This window comes from Penicillium coprophilum, assembly GCF_028826855.1.
Source record: "Penicillium coprophilum strain IBT 35676 chromosome Unknown utg000004l_segment0_segment0, whole genome shotgun sequence".
Lineage (NCBI taxonomy): Eukaryota > Fungi > Ascomycota > Eurotiomycetes > Eurotiales > Aspergillaceae > Penicillium > Penicillium coprophilum.
The window spans coordinates 6,536,867-6,562,063 of NW_026622723.1; the positions used below are offsets into that span (position 1 = coordinate 6,536,867).

The 25,197-nt window shown below is 47.5% G+C and overlaps 10 protein-coding genes across 10 annotated transcripts; 6 read left to right on the forward strand and 4 right to left on the reverse strand.

The window, feature by feature from the left end:
- Positions 1-626: 626 nt before the first annotated feature.
- N7500_006895 (Zn(II)2Cys6 transcription factor) lies at positions 627-2,724 on the reverse strand (the record flags this gene model as incomplete). The annotated part of the gene is made up of 5 exons (XM_056678039.1): positions 627-931; positions 988-1,274; positions 1,349-2,494; positions 2,538-2,617; positions 2,650-2,724. The coding sequence occupies 5 exons, from the start codon at positions 2,722-2,724 to the stop codon at positions 627-629; spliced, it is 1,893 nt and encodes a 630-aa protein (XP_056533039.1).
- Positions 2,725-4,727: 2,003 nt separating this feature from the next.
- On the forward strand, positions 4,728-6,980 carry N7500_006896 (uncharacterized protein; the record flags this gene model as incomplete). Its single annotated transcript, XM_056678040.1, has 2 exons — positions 4,728-4,778; positions 4,845-6,980. The coding sequence occupies 2 exons, from the start codon at positions 4,728-4,730 to the stop codon at positions 6,978-6,980; spliced, it is 2,187 nt and encodes a 728-aa protein (XP_056533040.1).
- A 3,023-nt stretch (positions 6,981-10,003) lies between these two features.
- N7500_006897 (terpene synthase family protein) lies at positions 10,004-11,207 on the forward strand (the record flags this gene model as incomplete). Its single annotated transcript, XM_056678041.1, has 3 exons — positions 10,004-10,105; positions 10,165-10,531; positions 10,585-11,207. 3 exons carry the CDS (start codon positions 10,004-10,006, stop codon positions 11,205-11,207), a joined length of 1,092 nt encoding a protein of 363 aa, XP_056533041.1.
- A 304-nt stretch (positions 11,208-11,511) lies between these two features.
- N7500_006898 (aldehyde dehydrogenase family protein) lies at positions 11,512-13,019 on the reverse strand (the record flags this gene model as incomplete). Its single annotated transcript, XM_056678042.1, has 3 exons — positions 11,512-12,587; positions 12,643-12,697; positions 12,753-13,019. 3 exons carry the CDS (start codon positions 13,017-13,019, stop codon positions 11,512-11,514), a joined length of 1,398 nt encoding a protein of 465 aa, XP_056533042.1.
- A 347-nt stretch (positions 13,020-13,366) lies between these two features.
- On the forward strand, positions 13,367-14,532 carry N7500_006899 (zinc-dependent alcohol dehydrogenase; the record flags this gene model as incomplete). Its single annotated transcript, XM_056678043.1, has 2 exons — positions 13,367-13,426; positions 13,489-14,532. 2 exons carry the CDS (start codon positions 13,367-13,369, stop codon positions 14,530-14,532), a joined length of 1,104 nt encoding a protein of 367 aa, XP_056533043.1.
- A 2,385-nt stretch (positions 14,533-16,917) lies between these two features.
- N7500_006900 (uncharacterized protein) lies at positions 16,918-17,910 on the forward strand (the record flags this gene model as incomplete). The annotated part of the gene is made up of 2 exons (XM_056678044.1): positions 16,918-17,038; positions 17,102-17,910. 2 exons carry the CDS (start codon positions 16,918-16,920, stop codon positions 17,908-17,910), a joined length of 930 nt encoding a protein of 309 aa, XP_056533044.1.
- Positions 17,911-18,087: 177 nt separating this feature from the next.
- On the reverse strand, positions 18,088-19,786 carry N7500_006901 (cytochrome P450; the record flags this gene model as incomplete). Its single annotated transcript, XM_056678045.1, has 4 exons — positions 18,088-18,240; positions 18,308-18,755; positions 18,819-19,202; positions 19,257-19,786. The coding sequence occupies 4 exons, from the start codon at positions 19,784-19,786 to the stop codon at positions 18,088-18,090; spliced, it is 1,515 nt and encodes a 504-aa protein (XP_056533045.1).
- Positions 19,787-20,363: 577 nt separating this feature from the next.
- N7500_006902 (SDR family oxidoreductase) lies at positions 20,364-21,497 on the forward strand (the record flags this gene model as incomplete). The annotated part of the gene is made up of 1 exon (XM_056678046.1): positions 20,364-21,497. One exon carries the CDS (start codon positions 20,364-20,366, stop codon positions 21,495-21,497), a length of 1,134 nt encoding a protein of 377 aa, XP_056533046.1.
- A 625-nt stretch (positions 21,498-22,122) lies between these two features.
- On the reverse strand, positions 22,123-23,440 carry N7500_006903 (Plant methyltransferase dimerization; the record flags this gene model as incomplete). The annotated part of the gene is made up of 3 exons (XM_056678047.1): positions 22,123-22,606; positions 22,666-22,941; positions 23,013-23,440. 3 exons carry the CDS (start codon positions 23,438-23,440, stop codon positions 22,123-22,125), a joined length of 1,188 nt encoding a protein of 395 aa, XP_056533047.1.
- A 430-nt stretch (positions 23,441-23,870) lies between these two features.
- N7500_006904 (S-adenosyl-L-methionine-dependent methyltransferase) lies at positions 23,871-25,061 on the forward strand (the record flags this gene model as incomplete). Its single annotated transcript, XM_056678048.1, has 1 exon — positions 23,871-25,061. One exon carries the CDS (start codon positions 23,871-23,873, stop codon positions 25,059-25,061), a length of 1,191 nt encoding a protein of 396 aa, XP_056533048.1.
- Positions 25,062-25,197: the final 136 nt, after the last annotated feature.

A 25,197-nucleotide genomic window follows, 5' to 3' on the forward strand; every position in this document is an offset into this window, starting at 1 on the left:
CATGAAGCAAGCGATGCAAACAATCGATTCGCCATCAAGGTTTCATTCATAGGTGCTGTTGCGTGGGTTGCTGCAGAGCCTATTATGGGCAACTTTGAGTTATGCGTCACAATGCTTGTTTGTGACGCTTATCTCATCTTGTGCCCGGATGGTCTAGTGGTATGATTCTCCGTTTGGGTTTCCATCTCAAATTCGGAGAGGCCGCGTGTTCGAATCGCGCTTCGGGCCCTCATCTTTTTTTTTTGTTTTTACTTCCCTCAATCAATACAATGACAACATGCAAGGACCGCTGTAGAACCCGACCGATTATTATAAATACTCTTAGCCTCTTTGTCACATTCTCTTTTTTATCTTTCGAAATAGAAAGAAGTCAGAAGAATTGGGCGCCCTCGGTGTCTTGCATTTGGCCTCAGGTAGAAATGCATCCAGAGGTCGAATAAGGTTGTGATTTTCTTGTCTTGGCTCATTTATCCTTCGGATATCAAGGTAGTGACCAAAGTTGGTTCGATAATGCGAACAGCTGAGATATAAAGAAGATAATTAAACTGAAAATCGTAGCATTTGTGTGTAAAGCAATTGATTCATGTATGAAACTCGATTATATTTATCATATTCATACACAGCATTTATGGCGGGCTTTGGTGACACCATTGAATGAATTCATTCAAATTGCCCAAGTCATCGGTAGCGGTGTTATCCATGTACCGAAGGTTGACATCAGACCTGCCAGTAGCATCTAGCGTGGCATTCAACAACCACCAAAGCTCCTGGGCGTGTTTCGGATACCCCAGGTGAAGGAATTGGTCCTTGTCCAAGAGACCGATGACAGAATCCCATATCCGTCTCCAGTTACCAGACGCACAGCGTATTTTATCCAGTGATAAATATCTCAACAGCCCCGATCTCGCCTGGAATGCCAGGGAATTAATTGCTATTGTGATATTCTTAGCAATTTAATCGATTGGCTGGGTTTGGTTGTCAACGTACCGTAAATCAGAATCAGGAGATGCTCCACTGATACCGAAAGACTCCATGGTATTGGGTCATTACCCAAAGGAGTTTCAAGCAATTGGGTGATCACGTCTTTCAGAGGCGGAAGCGGGAGATCTGTCGAGTGCGACATGGCAATCCTACTGAAAGAAGATGCACTTTCAGCCTCCCATAACCCTGCACTCCAAGGAAAATGACAATCCATTTCAAAGACCGATATTGATGGATGATTTTTGAAGCAGACTGTGAGGAATCCATCGGCTAGAAAGACCCAACACGCAATTCTTGAGATTGATTAGCGACAAATCTCACCTGGGAACAGAAGGACAAGGTAAGAAACAATGGGGATATGAAGTACCGTATGCAAACTTCCTCTGCCACTAAATGCATCCAAGTTCTCTCGTCACAAACCGTGGGAGCAGTTCTTCGCTTGAGCTGGAAAATCCCTAGGGATCGTATGGTAGATACCAAACATGGATGTCGGACGAGACGAATACGGCGCCTCGTTTGCACATTATCTTGCCCAAATTGAAGCATTTCGATGATGAGAGCACTCTGTATCAGCTGCACAGTTGATAGCAGATGCGAGGAATCCTTCGGCGAAGCAAGTATTGATAAGTCTGTAATTTTCCGAAATATGTACTCTTCCGCTACGTCGAAGATACCAAATGGTAGGGCCCCTCCATCTAATGGAATAGTATATGTCGCACCAGATAAAAATATTGAAAGTAAAAGAGGATTGGTGATGTTTCCTGGGTCGAAGGTTGGAAAATGCACCACTGGTAAATGCCAGTGAAGAGAGTGGAAGAATGCAGAGATAGAGGCGGAGATATTGGAGACCCCTAAGAGAGTAGAAAGCTCTATGAAATCAAGCGGGCCGAGCATTCCTGTGCCTCCGAGCCCCATTGACTTTGAAGTTTCGACCAGCTCTGTCATAATCTCGGATAATTGGTTGGAAAGCTTCGAAGGGAAGAGTGTATCAGGGGAGAGCTGAAGTGAATGATCATCGGCAAAAGAGGGCATAGTCGAGGGTATTTGAGAAGGGAAACTCGTGAGTTGAAAGTCAACATTAAAGACTGATATAGGATCAGTGGGAACAAGGGCATCTTCGATATGGGAGTTGAGTGTTTCAAGGTTTCTTCGAACGGAACATTTTGCAGTCTCCCCGATCGCCAACCTATCCCCTTGGAAAGATGGATTGGCAAAATGTTGGAGGAAAGAAAATGATCCACTGTCTCTTAAGCCAAATCGTGAGGTTGTCACAGAAGGCGAGAGTGAAGCTACCGCAGAGCAACTGGGATCCCAGGAAGGTATCTCTTGGGCCACGAAAGTACATTGTCGACCAAGGAAGCGACAGCGAGAGCATGGTAGATTCCTGTCGCAAGATACCTTGGCGAAGAAACACAACTCACAGGAATGTCTTTTCCGACCTGGCTTGGCTGGAGGAGGTGGAGGTTGATTGAGCTTTTTTGCACAGGTTTTGATATGTCTTCTTGTGACCTCACTTTCGACACATTAGGTAATGTTCATTATTTATGATGAATTACTTCACACACGGCTTCATAAATGCTTTGCTGCACAAAGGGCAGCTAGAAGAGAGCTGCTGTGTATCTACGAGGTGGTCAGCCTATTAATATTTTAAAATCGGGATCATTGGACCTTACGGGTCGCTTCATGGCGAGTTAAGTGATTCTTCCTCTGATAGGACTTTTCGCATAGTGTACATTGAAACATGACGTCGAAAAAGCAGCCTTGTCATAACAGCAGAGTGAGGAAAAAAAGAAAGGGGCGGGCGGTTACGGAGGTCAGCGCGTGGACAAATCCTATCCGTGCGTGGCCGGAAACCTGACACATTGAAAAGCTCCAATAATAGATTTAACTCTGATATTGTAAGTCGCGAGAGTTCGAAAATGCCCAAATCAAATAGGCAACTATTTTAAAATGAGATACTCAGAGGAATCGAAATTAGTCACGGACTGGGGCAATGCTGGTCTGTTCACGGAGTACGGAGTACGAATATGGAGTCTAGCTCTAAGGGTTCAACAAACCAGAGATCACTACGGAGTACGGAGTAATCCGTAATGGGGCTGGGCTTGGGCCATGCCATGTTATCCTCTGCAAGGGTAAATGATAAAGCACACTATAGATCATGCATTCCGTGATTTGCTAACGAAGTACTTCCTCCTGGCGGGCCGGGCGGGCCACCGGGGGAATAATGCTGATCTCAGGTACTCCGTAGGCACGGAGTATAATGATCAACAATTCAAACGTGGAGGGCAATTTAGTTTTCATGGTTGGTATCCATGGCATACACATATGCAATGGACAATATTTGAAAATACCGCGAACATGAAGGCTGAATGCCCAGAGGAGGGAGACTTGAAGCACAGATTCGCGATAGTTGGTTCCCGACGCCATTAAAAGTAAGCTATTTTTTTGGGGACATATGTTGTACCCATTTGAGCGACGAGCAAATGAGTCGAACTTTCCAAACCCCTGGCGTGCACGGGACCTGACTGCATCGCATTCGATCACAAGTGGATCAATGTAAGATTCCTGAACATTAAGGTATCATATCCACTAGTCGGGAAACTCTCGTTCGCTCTGGCGCATGGCTTCTATAATTGTTCATCCGTAGCTATAAATCCACCGTTTTCGAGGGCACATCACGGAGTTATATAGACCCCGCTGGACAGAGCCGAGAATCAAAGAGAACTACATGCACGAAAGACCGTAGATCTCGTTCCGCATGGGGAAATAGAAGTTGTGGGGAATAACAAGATCGACAGGATCGAAAAAGCGGTGGGGCTCACATCTCTAGCGCAGCCATGGAGGTCAAGCCCCCAAGGGTTAATGAACCATGGAGGACAAAGCACAGTGGAATTGAGACGCTGAAGTATCTTGTGCACTACCTCGGCGTCCGAAGATGCGATGTAGTAGGGAATAGGGAGTACAAAGTATCTTGCTTTGGAAAGAAGAAGCGATCAGGATTTATTTGCTTCATTTTATCTTTGAAATACGGAGTACAGTGTACCTGGCTAAAGCCCCTTGCACTCCGATAGCCGGGGTTCTGTATCAGGTAGGAGGCACATGATGACTGGCTCATTGGGGCATTGAGGGACTCGAATTTAGTTGAAGAGGTATTTTGCTGGTCCGATTTAGGATTACCCGGCTTACTCCGGCGGATAGCCCTATATTGAAACTGACACCTTGCTTGAAGTAGCCCCTGAACCAAGATATCAGCACAAAGAAAGCTCGAGATACGTGATGCATACGGGGATGTGTGGCTGGACTAGTTCGGACTAGCCTCCGAGCGGGAGCAATCAAATGAGACGCTACTGCAATTAGCGGGCCGGGAGTGAAGTGATAGGTCTAGCATAAAGGTCGAATATCAGATTTGGTTCATTGACCAACTTGTCAAAAAAAAGAGGCAAACTAGAAGCAGGGGACCAATCAGTAACTTATTTACAAGGAAAATGGGCTGGTCTGGTCTTGAATTCTCGCTTGGCGTTCTTTGCTGGGCTAGGCGATAGTTTGTGATGTAGATCGACGTTGCCTCCCCTATTTTTAAAATTGCTATATTGTCTTGTTCATGGGATTGCACATATAAGGCCGCCTACCTCTCAGGTAGATTCCCGTTTTTCATCTATTCGTTGTTAGTTTTCGATCGCTCGTTTTTGCTGGTTTCATTCAGCGTCCATTCTTTATTTCACTCTGTATACTTTCAATTCGGAACGATGAAGCAATCTATGATTGCTTCCCTTGCGGCTCTCGCAACCTCATGCTCCGTATGAAAACCATCGCTGTCGGTTCCTGTGGTAGTTGGAAATGGAGCTGACATGTTATGTTTATAGGGAGTTCAAGCCGCTGATAGCTTGATCAATGTGCCTGTCAATCTCTGCGCCGCCATCCTCGGACAAGCCGCATGCGACCAGAAGACCGCCACCAATGGCTTGATCAGCGTGCCAGTCAACGCATGTGTGGCAGTCCTTGGACAAGCCCAGTGTGACCAGCTCTCTTCCTCTTTGACCCGACGCGGCGATTCGTTGATCAGCGTACCCGTGAATCTTTGCGCTGCGATCCTTGGTGAGGCTGAGTGCAAGCAGAGAACCGCCAGCGCTGATGGCTTGATTGATGTGCCGGTCAACGCATGTGCGGCTGTACTTGGACAAGCCAAGTGCGACCAGTTCGCTTCCTCGTTGAGCAGACGGAGCGGCTCCTTGATTAGCGTGCCCGTTAATCTTTGCGCTGCAATCCTTGGGGAGGCCGAGTGCAAGCAGAAGACTGCCAGCGCTGGCGGCCTGATCGACGTGCCTGTTAACGCATGCGCGGCAGTGCTTGGAGAAGCTAAGTGCGACCAGGTCGCTTCCACTACCGGTAGCGGGGAGGGTTCCCTGATTAGCGTGCCTGTTAATCTCTGCGCAGCTATTTTGGGAGAGGCCGAATGCAAGCAGAAGACCGCAACCGCTGGTGGCTTGGTCGATGTGCCCGTTAACGCTTGTGCGGCTGTGCTTGGACAGGCCAAGTGCGACCAGGTCGCTTCCACCGCTACTGGTGGTGGCAGTGGCAGCGGTAGTGGTAGTGGCAGCGGTGACGGCTCCCTGATTAGTGTGCCCGTGGGACTTTGCGCAGCGATCCTTGGAGAGGCTGAATGCAAGCAGCAGACTGCCACCCCTGGCGGCCTAATCAACGTGCCTGTAAATACCTGTCTTGCAGTCCTCGGAAAGGCCAAGTGTGACCAGGCCTCTTCTCCTGGCAGCGGCGAGGGCTCCCTGATCAATGTTCCCATCAACGTTTGTCTGGCTGTTCTCGGTGAAGCTCACTGCCACCAGAGCTCCAACCCTAATGGTGGCCTGATCAACATCCCCATCGACCTGTGCTTGGCTGTTTTGGGAGAGGCTGAGTGCCATGATGCATCATCCACCCCTCCCCCGGCCGTTACCACCAACCCTGCTGTTCCCGGCGTTATTCCTGGTGAGACTGCCACTCCTGGTGTCCCCGGTGTTACTCCTGGTGAGACTGCCACTCCTGCTGTTCCCGGTGTTGTCCCTGGTGAGACTGCCACTCCTGGTGCCCCCGGTGTTGTCCCCGGCGAGACTGCCACTCCTGGCGCCCCCGGTGTTGTCCCTGGTGAGACTGCCACTCCTGGTGCCCCCGGTGTTGTCCCCGGCGAGACTGCCACTCCTGGCGCCCCCGGTGTTGTCCCTGGTGAGACTGCCACTCCTGGTGCCCCCGGTGTTGTCCCCGGCGAGACTGCCACTCCTGGTGTCCCCGGTGTTACTCCTGGTGAGACTGCCACTCCTGCTGTTCCCGGTGTTGTCCCCGGCGAGACTGCCACTCCTGGTGTCCCCGGTGTTACTCCTGGTGAGACTGCCACTCCTGCTGTTCCCGGTGTTGTCCCTGGTGAGACTGCCACTCCTGGTGTCCCCGGCGTTGTTCCCGGCGAGACTGCCACTCCTGGTGCCCCCGGTGTTGTCCCCGGCGAGACTGCCACTCCTGGCGCCCCCGGTGTTGTCCCTGGTGAGACTGCCACTCCTGGTGCCCCCGGCGTTGTTCCCGGCGAGACTGCCACTCCTGCTGTTCCCGGTGTTTCCCCTGGCGAGTCTTCCGTCCCTGGCACCGAGGCTTCTAGCACACCTGTGGGAACTAGCCCCGGAGGACCGGACTCCAGCTTGCCTTCTGGTCCTGGGTCACCTGCACACAGCCATGTTCCCTCCCTTACCGTTGGACGCCCATCCCCCACCGGCGCTTTCACTCGTGTCACTCCCAGCTTCACCAATGTTGTGACTGTCTGCAATGCTGCTTGCCACGCATCCAAGACTTCCAGCGGTCTTGTGGCTCACACTTCCCCTGCCTCCGGTGGCAACGGCGGCAAGCCCGGCCCCATGGCCACTCCCAGCACCATTCCGTTCAACGCGGCCGGCCGCGCGACTCTGTCCGGCGTTGCCATGGTGTTTGGAGCTCTCTGCGCCATCGCTATGCAGATCTAAGCGGTTATCTAAGTTGAGATGTCGATAAAGCTGGTAGCTATCAGGGACAGTTGGTCATGCTCAGTCATGAGATTTGTAGTTACTGTCGCGTTGGACATATCAGTCCTCCTATTCTTTTCCTTCTATGTTCAATGGTTAAATTAGCATGGATAATATAATTCCACGATATACGTTTTTCAATTGAGCCTATTCTCGGGATATGTACTCCGTAAGCGACGAATACATTGGTTGTGCTATTATGACAGAGGATGTCATTTGATTTGATCACAATTTTCACTTCAATAGCATAAGATAGTTTGATGCAAGATTTAACTTGTAAAAATGCTTTTCCTTGTGTAGCCATTGAGAAGAAGGTACATCGCGCGCTGAATATATTGAACATTAATCATTTCTCAGACGGCTCAATAATGGGCCATGTGATAGATCACACGCCACATCTTCAGGGGAGAATCTGAACAGTCTTGGTTAACTTTCAATTCAGACCAATTTCCCATTTTCGCGCACCATTTTAATGAAACCTGGCATTATCTTACTCTGTGTTCATCAAACTAAGTTCCCTATAGAAGATTTTCCCCAACAAAATGCGGAGAGGTACCAGGCAACCTGGTCATGCATTGAATCAGATATAAAAAAATTGCTTGGACAAAGGATGCTTCTTCTGTCTCTTTTTGCTGTCTACCTATAAGACTGGAGAGGGGATCTCGAAGATATCTGAAAAGATCGCCGAAAAGACCTATAAGACGTCGTAAGGCCGCATAAGCGCCAGTCTACGGAGTACTCGTGTATATTTAATACGTATTATGTGGATAAAGAGACCATTCAAGTGTGATCAGAATAGAATTCAACTCGAGCGAATTCCAAGATTGTCCCAAAACTCAGTAAATAATGAATCGATGGGTCGCGCAAGGGTTGGTTGGTTCCCACAACTCGACCCATACTCCGTATATGTAGATACATATGGAAATTGTCTTGGGCCCTTAGAGTACATCGAGTCCTCAATGTACCTACCGCATATTGGAATCTTGAGCATATTAGAATCCTCAGTAGAGCAGAAGAAAGGAGTAAAAAAGCGGAAAATATCAAAATGAACAAAAGTCAAAAAAATCCTCTGACCCGGGATCGAACCAGGGACCTCAAGATAACAGGTTCGAATGAACAGCCAATTACAGTCTTGCGCTCTTCCAGCTGAGCTATCAGAGGGAATTATTGAATGGTTTCAGGTTTTTAGAATATATAAAAGAAAGACTGCGCCCTTCAATACATTGGGCTCATTGCCATCAACAAAGGGGATTTGGTCTATGAGAAGTTTTGGTAGAGCTTTTTTGTTTTACAAAATGCGCCACCCAAAAGAGAGGATATAAAAGAAAAAGTTCTTTAATGATGTCGGCATACTGGATAGCAAACTGCTCCCCAATCTGGCTCGAGTATCTGCTGGCATTCCTTCAAGTGATTCATTCCATAAAAAACCCACCAGAAGTCCTTAAATTAATCATTTCACAAAACCCTCCCGCCAGCATATCCACCAGCGTGAGTATAAATGCGACTAAGCCAATCACAGATGGAAGTGGTGTAGACAGGTCCCAGTCGATCAAGTCCGTGACACTACAATCCTTGTCGATAAGGGAATTTACTTCATTGAGGTTATAGTAGGCGACCCGTGATTGAAAATGTTTTAGCTGCTCTAGATCATCAAGAAACTCTCGAAGCTGACACCAGTATAAGACAATATTCTCTAGCGGGGCACAACGGGCCAGATACATCTTTTGCGAACTAGAAAGCGCCTTGACTGAGAGACTCGATTTGGAATTGCTGCACTATCTGATGTCCGTTAATGTCAAAAATAGGGACCCACTGAGCATTCCCTGCATTGTAGGATCAAGAGATACCGAGGAAAATCGGTTTGGGTTAGTGGAATTGTGAATACCTTGTATTTTCACGAGGATGGCAGGGCGACGAGGTTGGTGATAACGGCAAAATTCTGGAATAGGGACCTGTGCGCTATCCATTAAGTCTGTACTTAATGTGGCCATATTGAATTATGATGGAGTCTCGCAAGCGATCTCCAGATATTATCTTTCCATATTCTAGGTACATTGCGCAATAATCTTACTGTATATCATTTTTGGAGCTTCGTTAGGTGATCTATCGAAGGCAATTCGTGAGTACCCCTACCTCGTAGGAGTGTACCTGAATGTATATATAGTAGACACGTTGTTCTTGTCTATGATTCGGTGGTTTAAACCAGGTCAAAATTCATCCGGACATCTGTACCCCTATAAGATGAATAGATGGGATCCTTGCAACGGTGATATTACACAAAGGTCACACATAAAGCAACTCTTATCAGATCGGGAACAGACTACGTCACACATTCTGCAGCAAAAATGCATTTTACATCGTGGTGCAGTTGCACAGCATCTATACAGAACATCTCTCGACAATCAACGGGATATATGAAGGTCGACATGTTTGTTCCTGTCTTGTGTATGGTTAATATTTTGTCTGAAACAAGGATATCGACACAGAAATTCTCGAAAAAGTTCACAATTGTATTCTAGATTCATCCTATTGAAAGCATCTTGAGTCTGATCTTCTAAGAGTCACGATTAATCTCAAGAAAGGCTGCATGATAGCTAACTCACTCGGCGAGGAAGCATTGCGCATTTTCAAATTGAGATTTGGACTTCAACAAGTTGTCAATGATATGTACCATTTGAGATGAGCAAACTTGGCCAAACCACATATAGGGACCAATGAGGCGGTTCAGCTCTACACCTACGCTATTTGAGAGAAGAAGGTAGAGACTTCTTACCAAGTTCCCTATGTTTATCGAAATGTGAAGAGTGTACCTATATCAAGGCCTAACCAGAGCTTGTTCCCTGTGACCTGAAGTGAACAGAAATACTGTAATCTTTGATCTCGCGCTGGGAAAAGAAATCATCTCCATAAATTCAGCATTTGAAGGATTCTACACATAAGATTTGCCTCGCTTCTCTATTGAAAAATCTGGTTCCGCCCTCACAATGCTGTGGATTGATGGGTTGTGTGAATATGAGAAGAGGGAAGAGAACCCAGAAATTCAAAGACAAGTTGTAATGCTGAAGAAGAACGGCGGATCACTGAGGGTAAGTTCAAAACTCAGAACGAGGATGCGTGGTCAGAGGTCGAAGCTGATGTGGGCAAGTTGGACATACCCCACCATGGTCTAGTCAGCATCCCACTCCAGGAAGATTCATCTCATGGAGATAGATACCACACAGAGTCCTTGAAAGATGTGTTGATGGCTCATGGAAGCTTCAGGATTGCAATGCAAACTTGGACCCCAAAGCAAAACGAAGATCCGTTGGAACAAGCGGTTGGTGAAGTCAAAGCCATTAGCCTCTTCTTCCCAGATGTTCGATCTAAACATCTTCGGATCTGCATGGCCGCATGGCTTGGAGTACTCTGTACCGTTGATGATCTACTCGAGGCGATGAGGCCTCACGAAGCCGAGGATGCTATTCTGGCAACCATTGCTACTTTGCAGGATAGTGAGAGAGACAATAAGATAGGTGAGTTAAGATTTGAAGGATATGGGTAGGGTATGCTTACAAGAAACACTCAGTCTGCGAAGTCTCTCCCAAGGCCAATGTCTGCTCTCTCATGTCATTGTTTCAGAAGCACTGTTGCCGGTATCTCTCAGATGCAGCTGCAAAAGATTTCTTTCGCGAAATTTGCACTGTATTCTGTGGCTTCATGCAGGAGATCGACTTTCAACAAGGCTACTTGAAACGCGATATGGAGAACTACATGGAGATTCGAACACGAACAATCGGAGTTGCGCCTTTCTTCAGCCTGATCAGATGCGACCTCTTCCCCGCCGACTATTATTCAGACAGTATTTCGGCCATACAGAAGGCAGTAAATATTGCAGTTGGCCTCCAAAACGATCTTGTTGGGCTTGAAAAAGACCTGGAAGAGAAAGAGCCAATGAATGCCGTATTTGTCAGTATGGAGGAGCTGTTGTGGAAGGAGGAAGTGAAGGGAACGAAGCTTGCCGATACAATTGCGGCCGTTTGTTCATTGCATAACTGCAGTATTGCGGAGGTGGCACAGATACGCCAGAGGATCCTGCAGACAGCAAGAGATGAGTCCGAAATAATTGTGGCAACCTCTCAGCTTCTCTTTACTGAGACCCATTTTAGATGGTGCACCACGGCAAAGAGGTATAGAACGCATTTAGAATAGGTTATGGTGATGGAGGTGCATTCTGCCAATCAAGCATCAATTCCGGGTTTTATGTCTCCAGATGTCTGATCAATTAGTAAATGCTTCTCATATGACCAATTTTAGTTGGATAATGCGATATGGCCTGTGAGAGTGTGGCCATGGAGTAGTCGCCTGAAGTCCAGGAGTTCTAGCAGATTGTTCTTTATGGCCAGTGGATCAGCCAGTTGTGCATACAGGTCAGTTTCAGAAATCACACACTACGCGCAGCATGATACAAGAATTGAAGGCGAGTTAGGTGACATGTACAGCTTGCATTTATACTTTACTTGTATAACTGAATTGTCTGAGTGTGAGAGTACGACAGCAAGCCCTGGTTCCCCCACTCACCCCCAATCCCACTTTGCTTCCAGCCAGAAATGTAGCCATTTGGATTGGGTACTTCAGCGCTATTGATCCATACTGTTCCAACTTCGAGTTTTCGCGCAATCCGCTCCGCGGTACTGGTATCCTTGGCCCACACGCAGGCTCCTAAGCCAGTATCTGTCCCATTTGCCTTCGAAATCACTTCATCCTCAGTAGACCACTTTGTAAGCGGAATGATAGGACCGAACTGCTCCATTTGGACGATGCGAGAATCATGTGGTGGTTGGTCTATAACCACAGGTGCGATGAAAAGCCCGGGCTGCTCGTCCGTATCTCCCCCACAAAGCAACGTATAATTCCTTTCCTTGCAATCCGAAATGATATCTTTGACCAAGTTGTACTGTATCTTATTTTGAATGGGACTGAACAGAGGCGACTCGTCCCCGGAAAGGTCGATTTTGATGTTCTTGACTGCCTCCATGAAGGCGTCCCGGAATTCTTGGAAAATAGCCTCATGCACATAAATTCTTTTGGTAGCAACGCACATTTGGCCCGAATGAAAAAAGGACCCAGCAGCAACTTTAGGAGCAACGTTTTCGATATCGACGTCGGGGCAGACGATACTTGCGTCGTTTCCACCAAGCTCAAGTGTGACGCGTTTCAAAGTCTTGGCCCCGTTTTCCGCTACTTTTTTCCCAGTCGCAATGGACCCGGTGAAACTAATCTTGTCAATTCCTGGGTGAATAGTCATGAGCCTTCCCATATCGTTGTCTCCGTTGAGCGCCTGGAGTACGCCTCGCGGAAGCACGGATGTCGCAAGCTCAGCGAACTTCAAAGTAGCACACGGAGTGAATGGCGATGGCTTGACAAGTATGCAATTTCCCATGACGAGTGCTGCAGCAATCTTGCCGGCGGCTAACACGAGCGGAAAATTCCAAGGGCAAATCGCACCCACCACTCCTATGGGATGATGGGTAGACACGATCTTGAGTTTATCGTTTTCGTATTCCACTTTATCAGGCAATGACTGAGACGCTGGCATTGTAAGCTTTCCCAGCTAAATAATATTTCTGATGTAGATTCGCAATACCATTAAATCTGATAAAAGCCAAAGTATCATCAATCTCTATGTTTGCGAGGAGGTTCTGTCAAGCGGCTTAGCAGTGTCTTAAAATTCAAAACATGGAAGGAGTTCATTACGGATTTTCCGGTCTCCGCTGCCAGAGGGACATGTATCTCACTTCTTCGCTGTTCGAGTTCATCTGCCAGCTTGAGCAGATATTTCTGTCTTGCTTCGACAGACAACAGCTTCCACGATTTAAATGACACCCTTGCAGCTTCGACTGCATCGTCAAGATCCGTCTCATCTGCAACTGCCACATCCCATAGGGCTTCATTAGTCCTGGGGCTGGTGACCGCTACAGAATCTCCGGCCCGACGCTCCGAGTTGATGATATTGTAGAACATTTTGAGATATCTCTGGAGAAAGAAAAGAACTGGATCTAGAAACCACCGACATTTCAAAGCTGAATTAAATATTGAATGCTAGATGAACAGTGGGCCAACGGGCTTCTCCCACACCTGTGACGGGGTTTCTACATCATTAGGGAAACATGCCCGTATCTCCGTGTGGGGAAATGCCGACAGGGAGGATATATCCGATGGTCAATTTCAATCATTTTCATTTCTTATATGTGAATACATGAACTACCCATTAACTTAGCATTTACTTTTGAATTAAATCTGAGTTTTCTGGGTGCCGCGCATTCTGACCAGTGAATAACTGCCACCAATTATCCTTCCCGAACTTCACAATGAGCTCCAGCACAGAAAAAAGAGCAACATCAGACCAGGTGGCTGCAGTCCTTCAGAATGTAAAAAAAACCCTATTGCCGCCATGGGCGCTGTGTATTGTCTCTAACAAAATACCGTTCAGCAAGGTCGTAAATTCTCGTTCGAGATACAAAAATTCCCGATCCCAACCATCGAGCCTAAAGAGGTTCTAGTTGAGTTAGAAGTTACTGGTGTCTGCGGAACGGACCTTTCAGTAGCCTGCGGCTACCTTGGACGATGCCAAACAATTCTAGGCCACGAGGGCGTAGGTCGAATTGCCGCTGTAGGTTCTTTGTGCACAAGCAAAGCAGCTACGGTGGGCCGTCTGGTTGGCGTTGGCTGGATTCGTGACGCGTGTGGATCTTGCCACGTATGTGATGATATGAAAGATGAGACACGATGTCTAAAGCAAGTTTTCAGTGGGCGTGATGTGCCGGGTACCCTAGCCAGGTATACAGTCGTCCCGGAGAGGTATATCACGCCTCTGCCAGATGGAATCCCTAGCGAAATGCTAGCCCCAATAATGTGTGCCGGTGTTACAGCTTACAAAGCGCTGAAGGTGGCGAGTCTCGCAATAGGCTCATGGGTCGGCATCTCTGGAGCGGCAGGTGGAGTGGGATCGTTGGCATTATCATATGCAAAGCATATGGGCTACCGGCCTATCGCAATCGACCGAGGAGAAGGACGGAGACTTCTTTGTAGAGATGCAGGAGCCGAGGTGTATTTGAATTTCGAAAAGGAGGAAGACCTCAGGAGCGCCATGCTGGTACAAACAGAGGGCAAGCTTTGTTCTGCGATCATCGTGTGTGCTGGAGCTGCAACAGCCTACGAAGAGGCCTTGAAGTGTCTGGATTACCACGGAACTCTGGTCGCAGTAGGCATCCCCCCACCCACTTCAAAGATATCACTTCACCCCCTTGATTTGATCGACAATGGGATTCGGATTGTTGGGAGTATCACGGGCGATCGTGTGGACATTGCAAATGCTGCTGAGTTTGTTCGCAAGGGTTTGGTGAAGCCACGAGTTACTGAAGTTGGGCTTCACGAACTAGAGAAGTATGTGGGACGTGTGAACGAACTGGACGGAAAACTTGTGGTGCGGCTGAGCGCAAAAGACGGGCGAAAAGACTTGATGAGCTCTTTGTGAGATTTACATGCTCGTCAATTAACCAATAGATAGGTTGTTCTGTTGTTCTGTGCAGATCTGGGGGGTAAAGGATCATGATGGGAGCTCTCTTGAGGATCACCCACCAGTGTTGTGATAGAGCTGTGTTCACTTCACCTATCTAGGATGACTTGAATTTCTTGTCTTTAATATCAGCCAAAGTATCACATGAAATAGTCAGCAAGCGTAATAGTCGCGTATATCTCACAAATGTTTGCAGACTCGCGTATAGAATTGTGCCATGTTCAGCTTCCACCCCTTACTGGCATAGAGAAACCCTTTTTATGACATAACTACTAAAGATTTACATAGATTAGGAATCCCAATATGGAAGGTAACCTGCAGAGGAAAATTGAGCCAGGAATCGACCAATCAGCCTTTGCTTCTGCATGTACCCCCAATGATTAGTTCGTGCTTATTGCGGTAATGTAATTTTCCAGCAAATCCTTCAAGCTGGAAGCAGCCTCATGATGCTCATGATTTATTTGATTGGAGTGGCTCTCTTCCCAGAGTAAAGCTAAAAACAAACCATGACTCTATGTACAAAGCCCAGACATTCAAAATGCCGACGGGTGTGCGTATACGGGAGCAGACCCAATGGCAGTGATATATTCCAACTAATTGAGCCTCATGCAGGGTTGTCAATGCTCTGATTGGTTCATCGTATGAAATGCCTGCTGTTAAACCAAAGGTTACACAAGGTAAGCAGACACAGACACTCTACCCGGAGGTCTGTAGTCTTGCAATCTCTATCATTATCCTAATCTTCATAATAATCTGACATAGCGGAATTAATAGAGCAGATTTTTCAACAGTAGATATGGTCCATAGAGCGAGAGGATTCCAGAAGGGAAAAATAATCATGGAAAAAAAAAACCAAGTCTTTTCCCGGGGAAAGTCCGAGATTGTAGATCATTAATTCGCGCACTGACTGAGTTTGCAGATCATCTACACTGACTCGACTCTGTTTTGCCAAGCATTGCTAGTCTGACGCACATGCAATGCCCCAATTGCTGTCAATCGCATGAATCTTTCTTCACCACGGGAGTCTGGGTGATTCTCGTGATATCGCAGAGATTAGAGATGCGAAGCTGTCTCTTCTTGGACCCTTCAAATCTCAATCCTGGAGGAACGTTTGATGAGTTATATGGTTCCATTCATGGTACTGGCCTAGGTGTGCATACCTGTAGATTTTAACCTTCAAGGCTGAACTTGGCCTTCCACCACTTTCTGAAAGAAAAATCGGACATTTGAGACCCCTTGCCTGGATGAATGGTGTCAAGATTCCCACGTGTATTCAAATTAGGTATATGATGTAACGTGGGGGCCACGGTTGGTGACTGGAAGCTGAAGTGATCTGGGCAGTGTATTGTGTATAGATATATCTTTTCAAAACATGGCGCAGAACTAAAGAACGCAGATTGATAAAGCCCGTTTTGTGTCTTTTAGGATCTAGCTGGATAATGCTATAATTCCTCCTAGATGCCGAACACCAGCGAAATGTAACCTGAAGGGCACTTGAGGGAATGTACTGTACACTCAAGAATCAACGTTCATTCCATACTTCATGGCATTCCGCTAAGTTCTTGTACGCGATGGTGAGGGTTACATAAAATGGCACGATGAAATTCACGGACATTGGGTAACATCGCATATAAGGCGCCCAAGTATATGGTGACACTGCATACAAGGCACTTCAGGATAGGGCGGCCCTCCATACTTGATCTACACCAAGACCTGGGCACCCGGAACTCACCCCGAGAACGAACCCCGGAGCCGAATCTGATCGCCCGCTCACCCGCAGGGCGCGAGGGAGGCGCCAAAGCCCCACCCAAAACTACCTCCAGCTCACTGGAATGTCAACTTGACAGATAGACGTAAGAGGTAATGCTAATTTTGTCCAATTACATTGGAGTGATAGTGGACATTTTAAGGTCCTCAGCTAGACATGTCACATGCATGAGCTGCTCAATTACCTTCTTGACATGCACAACTGATCACAGGATTGGTCTCTCTCCAAATTGATCCTTTGATATCCAGGGGCTGATACTGTGTTTATTAAAGATACCGAATGAGCATAAATATGGCCTCAAACCCTGCTCATCTGCTTAATCCTTCACTTGCCACGGAGGATAATATCCCCACCACTGAGAAACTCACTATTCACGCACGATAAAGTATGTACCAAGCCCCCAGAGTATTGAAAAATTAGCTACCAATGATTGAACTTCTATGGATTGCACTGCTTGGTACAACTGATTCTTAGCTAAGTGACATGTGAAGCAGATCCTTCACATATTATTCTGGAAGCAGTCGTATAATCGTGTCACTACGCAGCAACACCGAGTCTAAATTCGTACTTTCAGAATGCTATGCACTTTATGTGGGCTTCAAACATCGACGCAAGATACCAGCTCCGCGAAAGCAAAGGCAGCGGTGGCGGATCGCCGTCGTGAGCAGAATCGTCGGGCACAGAAGCGGTTCAGACGTTAGTCCAGATGATCCAAAATGAAACGTTGATGATATTGACATTTGGCTCGTTCTCGGGTAGAAAAAATTCGTGAACGAAAAGCCACCCCAGATCAAGATCAATCGCATCCGCAAACCGGCGGCTCGGATGCCTTGGACGGCATTAGCCCAATAGCCTCCAACGCATTGGCACCACTCACACCACCCAATACAACGTGTATTGGTCACAGGCAGTCCCCCATAGGCCACTACGAGGAGAGTCAAGCCGAGAATATGATGGAGTACGATTTCCTCTTGGACCCCAACGACCAATGCGGGATGAATAAAGGCGCGGACGACTTCTGGACAGCGACGCTGAAAGAGACAGCCCCGTTTTCTGCTGCTATTACCCTTGTTCCACCTTTGGAGCTGAAGGATAACAGAGGATATTACACAACCAGAAACTCGGATAATCCTGTCGTTGACAACGAAAGTGGCAGAATATCAGCAGGGCCGACCGTGCTTCATCAAGCAGTCCAGACCGGAAATAGCAAAGTTGTATCCCTTCTACTCCAACATAACGCAGATTGCAACTCGAAGGACAATTCGGGGCTGACACCTCTGTTGTGTGCGGTAATCGGAGGCTATGAAGAGATATTAGAGCTATTGCTATCACATGGGGCCGGGATAGGGCATGTTGACAATGCTCATTGGTCGGCCCTTCATTGGGCTGTGTTCCATAATCGTCACAGGATACTGGAGCGACTTCTGAATCGCTGCAGCGGAGACACTTCGTTGCTCAACATACGAAACAAGGATGGGCAAACACCGCTATCAGTCGCTGTTGGCGCGGGAAGTGAGGTGGCTGTGAAACTGCTACTAGAATTTGGGGCCACGGTTAACGTAGAGTGAGTGAGTATATTTGTATTTAGAAATATAGAAAATTATCACCATCATGGAAGATAAATACATATCTTCTTTTGTGCCCAAGGCTGAAGCTGCTTCATTGGCTTTTTAATCCGTGTTGTGACCAAAGAAATGATCGACACGAAGTGGCCCTGTAATCTAATCTGGCTATTTCAAACAGACTCATAGGCCTCGGACTTTGACCTTGACCTGAAAGCCACTCTGCTTATTGAAAAAATAATCATGGGTCACCCAGCTCTTACTCGAGTCCACTAGAACAAAATCAAATTTGCGAATCAACAGTGGTACAATTTTGTAGATCTCACTAAGAGCAATCTGTGACGACGTTAGCACTTATACTGTACCTCGTGATGTAGTTGGGCTAGTCTTTGGATAGGCTCACCTGTTTGCCAACGCAAATTCTAGTACCCGCCCCAAACACTAGGTTATTGCATCTTTCCATATTGGGGTCAGAGCGTTCGATCCATCTTTCTGGACGAAAAGTGTCGGCATCCGGGCCATATACACCATCATCTCGTCCTATAACAGCCGCATTCATACCAACTTTCCATCCTGGTGGGATGTACATTCCTGCTAGCTCAATTCCAGCCTGATCCACGACTCTAGGCATAGTAAACCCTACGCCAGGATGTAACCGCAATGCCTCTTTGATCGCTGCCTTGAGAAATGGGAGTCGGACAGCTTCGGAATAACTGGGGAATTCGGATAGTTTCCCGCTCTCCACGGCTTCGTCAACCTCTTTTCGAAGCTCTTCATATATATATCGATTTTTGGTGAGGTAATAGAAGACTGCTTGCAGTTCAATCATGGTGGCGTCCGCGCCTGCTGTGCTATCAAATCAAGTATATCAGCAGATTGTATGTGTGTACGAAATATATGCTCTATACACTTACAGAGCTGCGAAAGCCTCGTTCTTGACGTCTTCAATGCCGAAGTCCGATTTTTCCCCTTTCAAATCGACGATGGTGAGTAAGTTATGCAAAAGATCTTTTCTCTCCTGTTGTCCATGAGATGCAACAGCAGAGACTCTGTTGTCCACGCTCGTGCGTGCCGTTTCGATTATGCGATTCATGCCCCTGAGCCCTTTGCGTGCAGTAGAGCTGAGTGTAAACAAACCCATAATCAGACCACGGACTAGGGGCGAAGAAACCGCTGCAGTTGTGAGCACAGGAAGCATCACCTCCAGGGATGCAAGGAAAGCGCCTTCGTCGCCTTGATTCTCAATAAAGCCGAGGGGGCGACCAAAAAAGAGCTCTCCTATAACATCATAGGCGTACCTAGAGAAATCATTTAATTAATATATAGCCTATATTCTTAAGAAGAACTCTCACCATAGAAACCAATCTCCGAGATCAATCGCTTGATCAGGAATGGTACGCTCAGTCATACGCTCGACAAACAAGCGACTGCAGTTGTCAATGTATGACTCTAAAGTCAAGACAGTAGACATACTATACACGCTGCTCACGATGCGCCTTCGCTCAGAATGCAGCTTTTCGTCAACGATAGCAAAGGCATTGGGATATTTGGAAAAGGCTCCCACATCCCAGATATGATAGAAATCAGACTTGTTGAGTGGTGAGGTTGTGCTATATATCTTGCGAATCGCTTCGGGATCTGCACAAGCGACCTCATCTGGTGCAATGCGAACAAGTGGGCCATATCTCTTGTGCAATTCCCGTTGTACCACATCCAGGTTTCCTTTTGAGACAGCATGGGTCAGCCATAACCGGGTGACAGATGACCAGAACGGCCCAGGAACTTTGCTGAGGGGATGTAAAGTCCGGCAGTAGATACACCGAGACACCAGGTACCCTAAGACAACAATCAAACCAACACCGAGGATGAAACCAAGAGTCATTATCGCAAGACGAATTGGCTTTTTGGGTTAGTCAACCTAAGCAGGGATTCTGCTTTACTCTGACCATTCCACAAGAATTCGACAGAGGTTCAGATAGTCTTCAGGAGTGAGTGTTTTGTAGCCATAATCCGGAGCGTAATCAGCATCATCACCAGTAATTCGCCTAATCCTAGGCAGTAAGCCGTGATTATCCCACATTACGCCAAGCCTCAAGGGGTGTGCTTGCAGATCATCCATGCAGATACCGACCGCAAAATACATACCCCCTTGATTGATTTTCACAGCTCGTACGCTCAGGCTCCACGGAGTAGGAGTGGTAGTTTTCTACAGGCCATGTAGATCACCTTACACTAGAAATCAGGTCAGCGTGATGACAGCCTTTTTGCCTTTCTCCCTCCGTTGACAGGCCAGCCGCACGGCTCTCCACAGTCTACCCGATAGGAAGGGTTCGAGCATAATGAATATGACCACCACATTTATTAAGTGTGCGTTCATGCTGCATATCCTCTGATCGGCATTCGCTCAGTGATATCAAACACTGGTCTGCACTTGGAGTTCATCAGTTGCCTGTCGCAGTATGGCAAGAACAGCTTTCATCACCGGTGCCAATGGCCTCAGCGGTAGCGCCATTGTTGCGCATCTCTGCAACACAACCACCTCTGCCGAATGGGAATCTATCATTGTCACTTCGAGAAGTCCCTTAAAAGCTACTATCACGGACTCTCGGATCAAGTTCATCGCTCTCGACTTCACAAATGACGTTCCCTGCCTAGTGGAAAGGATGAAAGAGATCTGCGGTCCCGTCAGCCATGCTTATTTCTGTTCTTACCTTCACAAGGATGATTTTGCAGAGTCATACACCGCCAACAAAGCCCTCTTCAAAAATTTCATAGCCGCCATCGACAAGACAGCCCCCAAGTTAGAGAACGTTACTTTGCAGACAGGCGGAAAGTACTACAATCTCCATGTCGAACCCGTGCCCTCTCCAGCGCGGGAAGACGACCCACGCCGCTATGGGCCATTTGAGAATTTCTATTTTCCCCAAGAAGACACACTGACCGTAATGCAGCGTGGCAAGGCCTGGTCGTGGAATGTCATACGATCGGAGGCCATCATCGGTGCAAACTCGCAGCCGTATGGTTTGAATGAGGCCCTCACCATTGCCATATACTTCTTGATCTGCCGCGAGCTGGGTACCGTTGCCCCAATGCCGACGAATCAGCGATACTGGGAAGGAACAGAGGACGTGTCATACGCACCTTTGATCGCCGACCTGACTATATTCGTTTCGACCCGGAAGTCATGCGCTAATGAAGCTTTCAACGTCACCAATGGAGATTATTTTTCCTGGCGCTACATGTGGCCACGCCTCGCCTCAAGTCTCGGTGCCAACGCCGACTCGCAACAGCATTTCGAAAAAGCGGTGCCCAGAGAGGGCGAGTTACAAGTCGAGTGGCGCCTGGCCGAATGGTGTCAGGACAAACGCAAGGTGTGGGAGGACTTGTGCGATCGTCAAGATTTGCCGGGTGCCAAAGCGACATTTGACCTTGCCGGCTGGGAAGTGGGAGATTTTCTCTTTCAGAGGACGTGGAGTGCTACATTGAGCATAAACAAAGCGCGGCGGTTTGGATGGACTGGGCACATCGATTCCTACCAATCGTTCGTCAATACGTTCGACAAGTTCAGACAGCTCGGCTTGATACCTCAGTAAACCATTGAATGTCAATTTCCGGTTCATCGAAAACCTATTCTCTCGACACAACTGCAGCTAGTATTTTACCTTAGTTCATTCATCCGATGTAAACTTTTGGGTAAAACAACTTTTGTTGTGCTCTAGATTGAAAACAAATTACCGTCCAAGGTCGCGTTACCCGTTGAGATTCAACTTGGTAGGAATCCACAGACCGTTCCTTCCTTCCCTCTTTGGGTATCAAATGGAAGGCGTGTGGTCTCCAACTCCTGGTATAAAACCCCCCCTCCTTCTCTCTCCGTCTCCTCCATCCATCCAATCCCTCCCTTCAAATTCTTATATTAGACCATCACCCATCGATCCCTAGTCTACAAGAGCTCGAGGCATAAGCTTTCACCATGAATTCGGTCCTACTCCTACAGTCCCTACGAGATAGTGCTGGGAGAGTTGGCATTGAGGATCTTCACCTTTGGCCTCATTAGCCCTTTCTAATTCAGTGAGTCCCAAAATTGCAGTTCAAAAAAACACATGTCTCCGTGACCGGTACTTGAATGGAAAACATATCTTGAGAAGCAAATTGTGAAATTACTCCGGGCCACACTCCATCTCCACAGGTCTGTGATCACAAGCCAGAGATCACATCCTTCTACACCCTCTTTAACCTGGCTTCCATGATCGACCAGTCTCTCGGCGTACTGGTTGTCGCTAATACCTCTAGCCCGACCTCCTCCAATAATGCCTTCTGCTCCGCCTCAGACCTCTGTGCACCTCCGCACGATGCCAACATGCTCAGATCAAACCTTGTGACGTTTTTAGTAGGATTGAGGTCCGATGCTAAGGACTCATGAATCAATAATCTTGACTCAGGGCCCATGGCGGCAGCAAACTGCGAGAGGTATTGTACGGACACATGATCGGCATGGTTATGTAGGACACCGCGAAGGTAGTACACACGGGCGCCTTTGACAGGCTGTGGGTCCGCCATGTCGTGGTCCATGACTTCTACATCTGGTAGCGAGTTGGCCGCAATCTTGCTAGTGACTTGGGGAAGGTCTTGTAGAATTACGCGACCCCGAGAACGTGGGAAGGCGTTTCGGACACGCATAGCCTGATGACCGAGACCGCCACCACTAGATGAGACAGGTTCAGTTTGAGATTTCATGTTCGTCTCCCAGATTGGGGGCCCTACATGTCGACGAAGAGGATGTCATCAGCATTAGAATTGCTGAAGACAGTCTCGAATGGATAGAAGCTGACAAAATCCTCCTCTTGGGTCGTACGAGGGAGTGTCATGTAATCGTTGAAGTATGTACTTAGCCGTGGATCCTCCGACATGCTATCCCAGAATGTTTTGCTGGTATTGGCGCCAACCTGCCAGGCACAGTGTTTCGCATCAGGTAGCACGTTGTAATCGTTGTCACGAAGCCAGGTTGGGAGAGCAAAATACGAGGTCATCAAGCCAATTCTGAGCGAATCATGATCATCAGCCATATTATAACTCAAAGAAGAAGGTCAAATATTTATTTAGATACTGACTGGGTCATGACGTTGCCTTTCCGGTAGGGCTGTACATAGTCCCTAGTAATTGCGTTTGCTGCATATTGACCCAAGGAGATTTGGTCGACCATATAATGTGCATCCAATAGACGCATGATCCGAGCAACCAAGGCTGGATCAGCATTGAGCTCTTTAGCGACATCGGCGGTGCTAAGAGGCCCAGAGTGTTTGGAGAGAACGTCAAATATGCCCATCTCACAGGCCACTCCGGCACCAAACAGCTCCAACGGTGCCCATGTCTGCGCTTCAGCAAATGTCATGGGGGTATGGAGCTGATGCACAGCCTTTTCAGCAAGACGCAAGGCTCGAATGCGAACATTCTCATCCTCAATTTCAGAATGGAATAGTGAGGAAACTCGACCACAAAGAGCCTCAAATTCCTGAACCCATTCCTCAGTGGTAGACATGGCGATGTGAAAGGGTTATGATGCTACCCAGCCAAGACGTGAAGGCCGGAGTCTCCACATCTTATATACTCTGTGCACCCATAGCTGACCACGTCAAAGAGTTAGGCATATGCATGTATATTGCAGTCTTACATTTACCTTTGCAGATGGCATGCTTACGTGCATATAAACATGACACCCCGTGATGATGCCAGGCTGCGATGGCTTACATAGCTTACTATATTGCCGAAATATGTAGAGAGTGGCATTCTATATAGACGCTGATGCATAAATAAGAATAATGTAGAGCTCAAATCTCTTGTCAGCAAATGTTAAAAACACAAAAAATCTTTTCAGTCGATGTTTATAATCCCCATTCTTGAAAACTCATTCGCTTCCCACCTTCAGCTTCCACGCCATTTTCAGTCCGGATAAATTCATTGGATACATCATGACGGTTGATCAGCTCAGCCGTATCCAGGCTCTTGCAGCAGAAATCGCCGACTTGAGTAGGACAATCGAGGGTTCCTCTGAAAGGTTCATGGTCGACAGCCTACCCTCCCTGAAAAAGTCCGAGGAGCTTGTTGCTCTTGTGCAGTCTCCTGCAGAGCACGCTACGTCTCTAATCGTAAAAACAATGGAGACGGCTGTTATCAGGACACTTTTGTCGTTAAATGTCCTTCAAACTATTCCAACTACAGGTTCAATATCTCTCCAAGGCCTTGCGATGGCCACTGAGACCCAAGAAGCCCTGCTCGAGCGTCTCTTGAGGGTAGTGACAAGAACAGGGTTTCTTATGCGTGATAATGACGCATATCAACATACGCACACGTCCTTGGCCTATGCTGGGCCGCTCGGGGCGCTTTTCGCGCCCTGTTATGACGAAGGAATTCGGGCTCTGATCAGGCTGCCCGAGTATCTTTCCTTGAAAGATAGGGAGGAGGCAAAAAGTGCCAGGTACAGCCCATTTACGTGGAATGAAGGCCAAGAGGGCAAAACTACATTTGAGATTCTGTCCACGATGCCGGAAAGAACAGAAGGCATACACACTTTGGCGTCGAACGTCCAGCATTTACGGCCATACACAGGGTTCTTTGACTATAGTAAGCTGATCCCCGAGGATCATGAGAGGCCCGTTTTTGTGGATGTCGGTGGCGGCAATGGACACGTTATCAAGGAAGTCTTGCAGGCATTCCCTCAGATACGCCCCGAACAGTGTGTTTTGGAAGATCGTGCGGAGACACTTGAGCTAGCCAGGACAACAGGTCTACTTCCGGACGGCGTACAGCTTCTCGAGCACGACTACCTCACTCGTCAGCCAATTTCGAATGCGATGGCATACCACCTCCGCGCAGTAGCTTATAATTTGGGCGATGTTGAACTTGTCCAACTGTTGAAGCAAATTGTGCCAGTCATGGGTCCCGATTCAAAAGTTTTGATTGCAGAGAATATTCTGTTTGATGACAACGGCACTGTCTTCAGTACAGTGTCAGACATGATCATGTTGTGCATCGGAGGCAAAGAAAGAACAGAACGAACCTTTCGTAAAGTACTGGATGAGGCCGGCCTGGTGGTTGATGGCATCCATCGTGCGCCTGGATTGGAATATGGAATTGTGGAGGCAAGCTTGAAGATCTCATGAACCCATAAAGTGAAGGACTAAATTTAATGGCTGGATAATTTTCTACCCCATGTTCCCCCATAGTATATAGAGAAGCGTGGAAGTTATGCGGCAATTTTGAAAGTCTGCTTGGCCATCAGAATTTTTCTTAAATAAT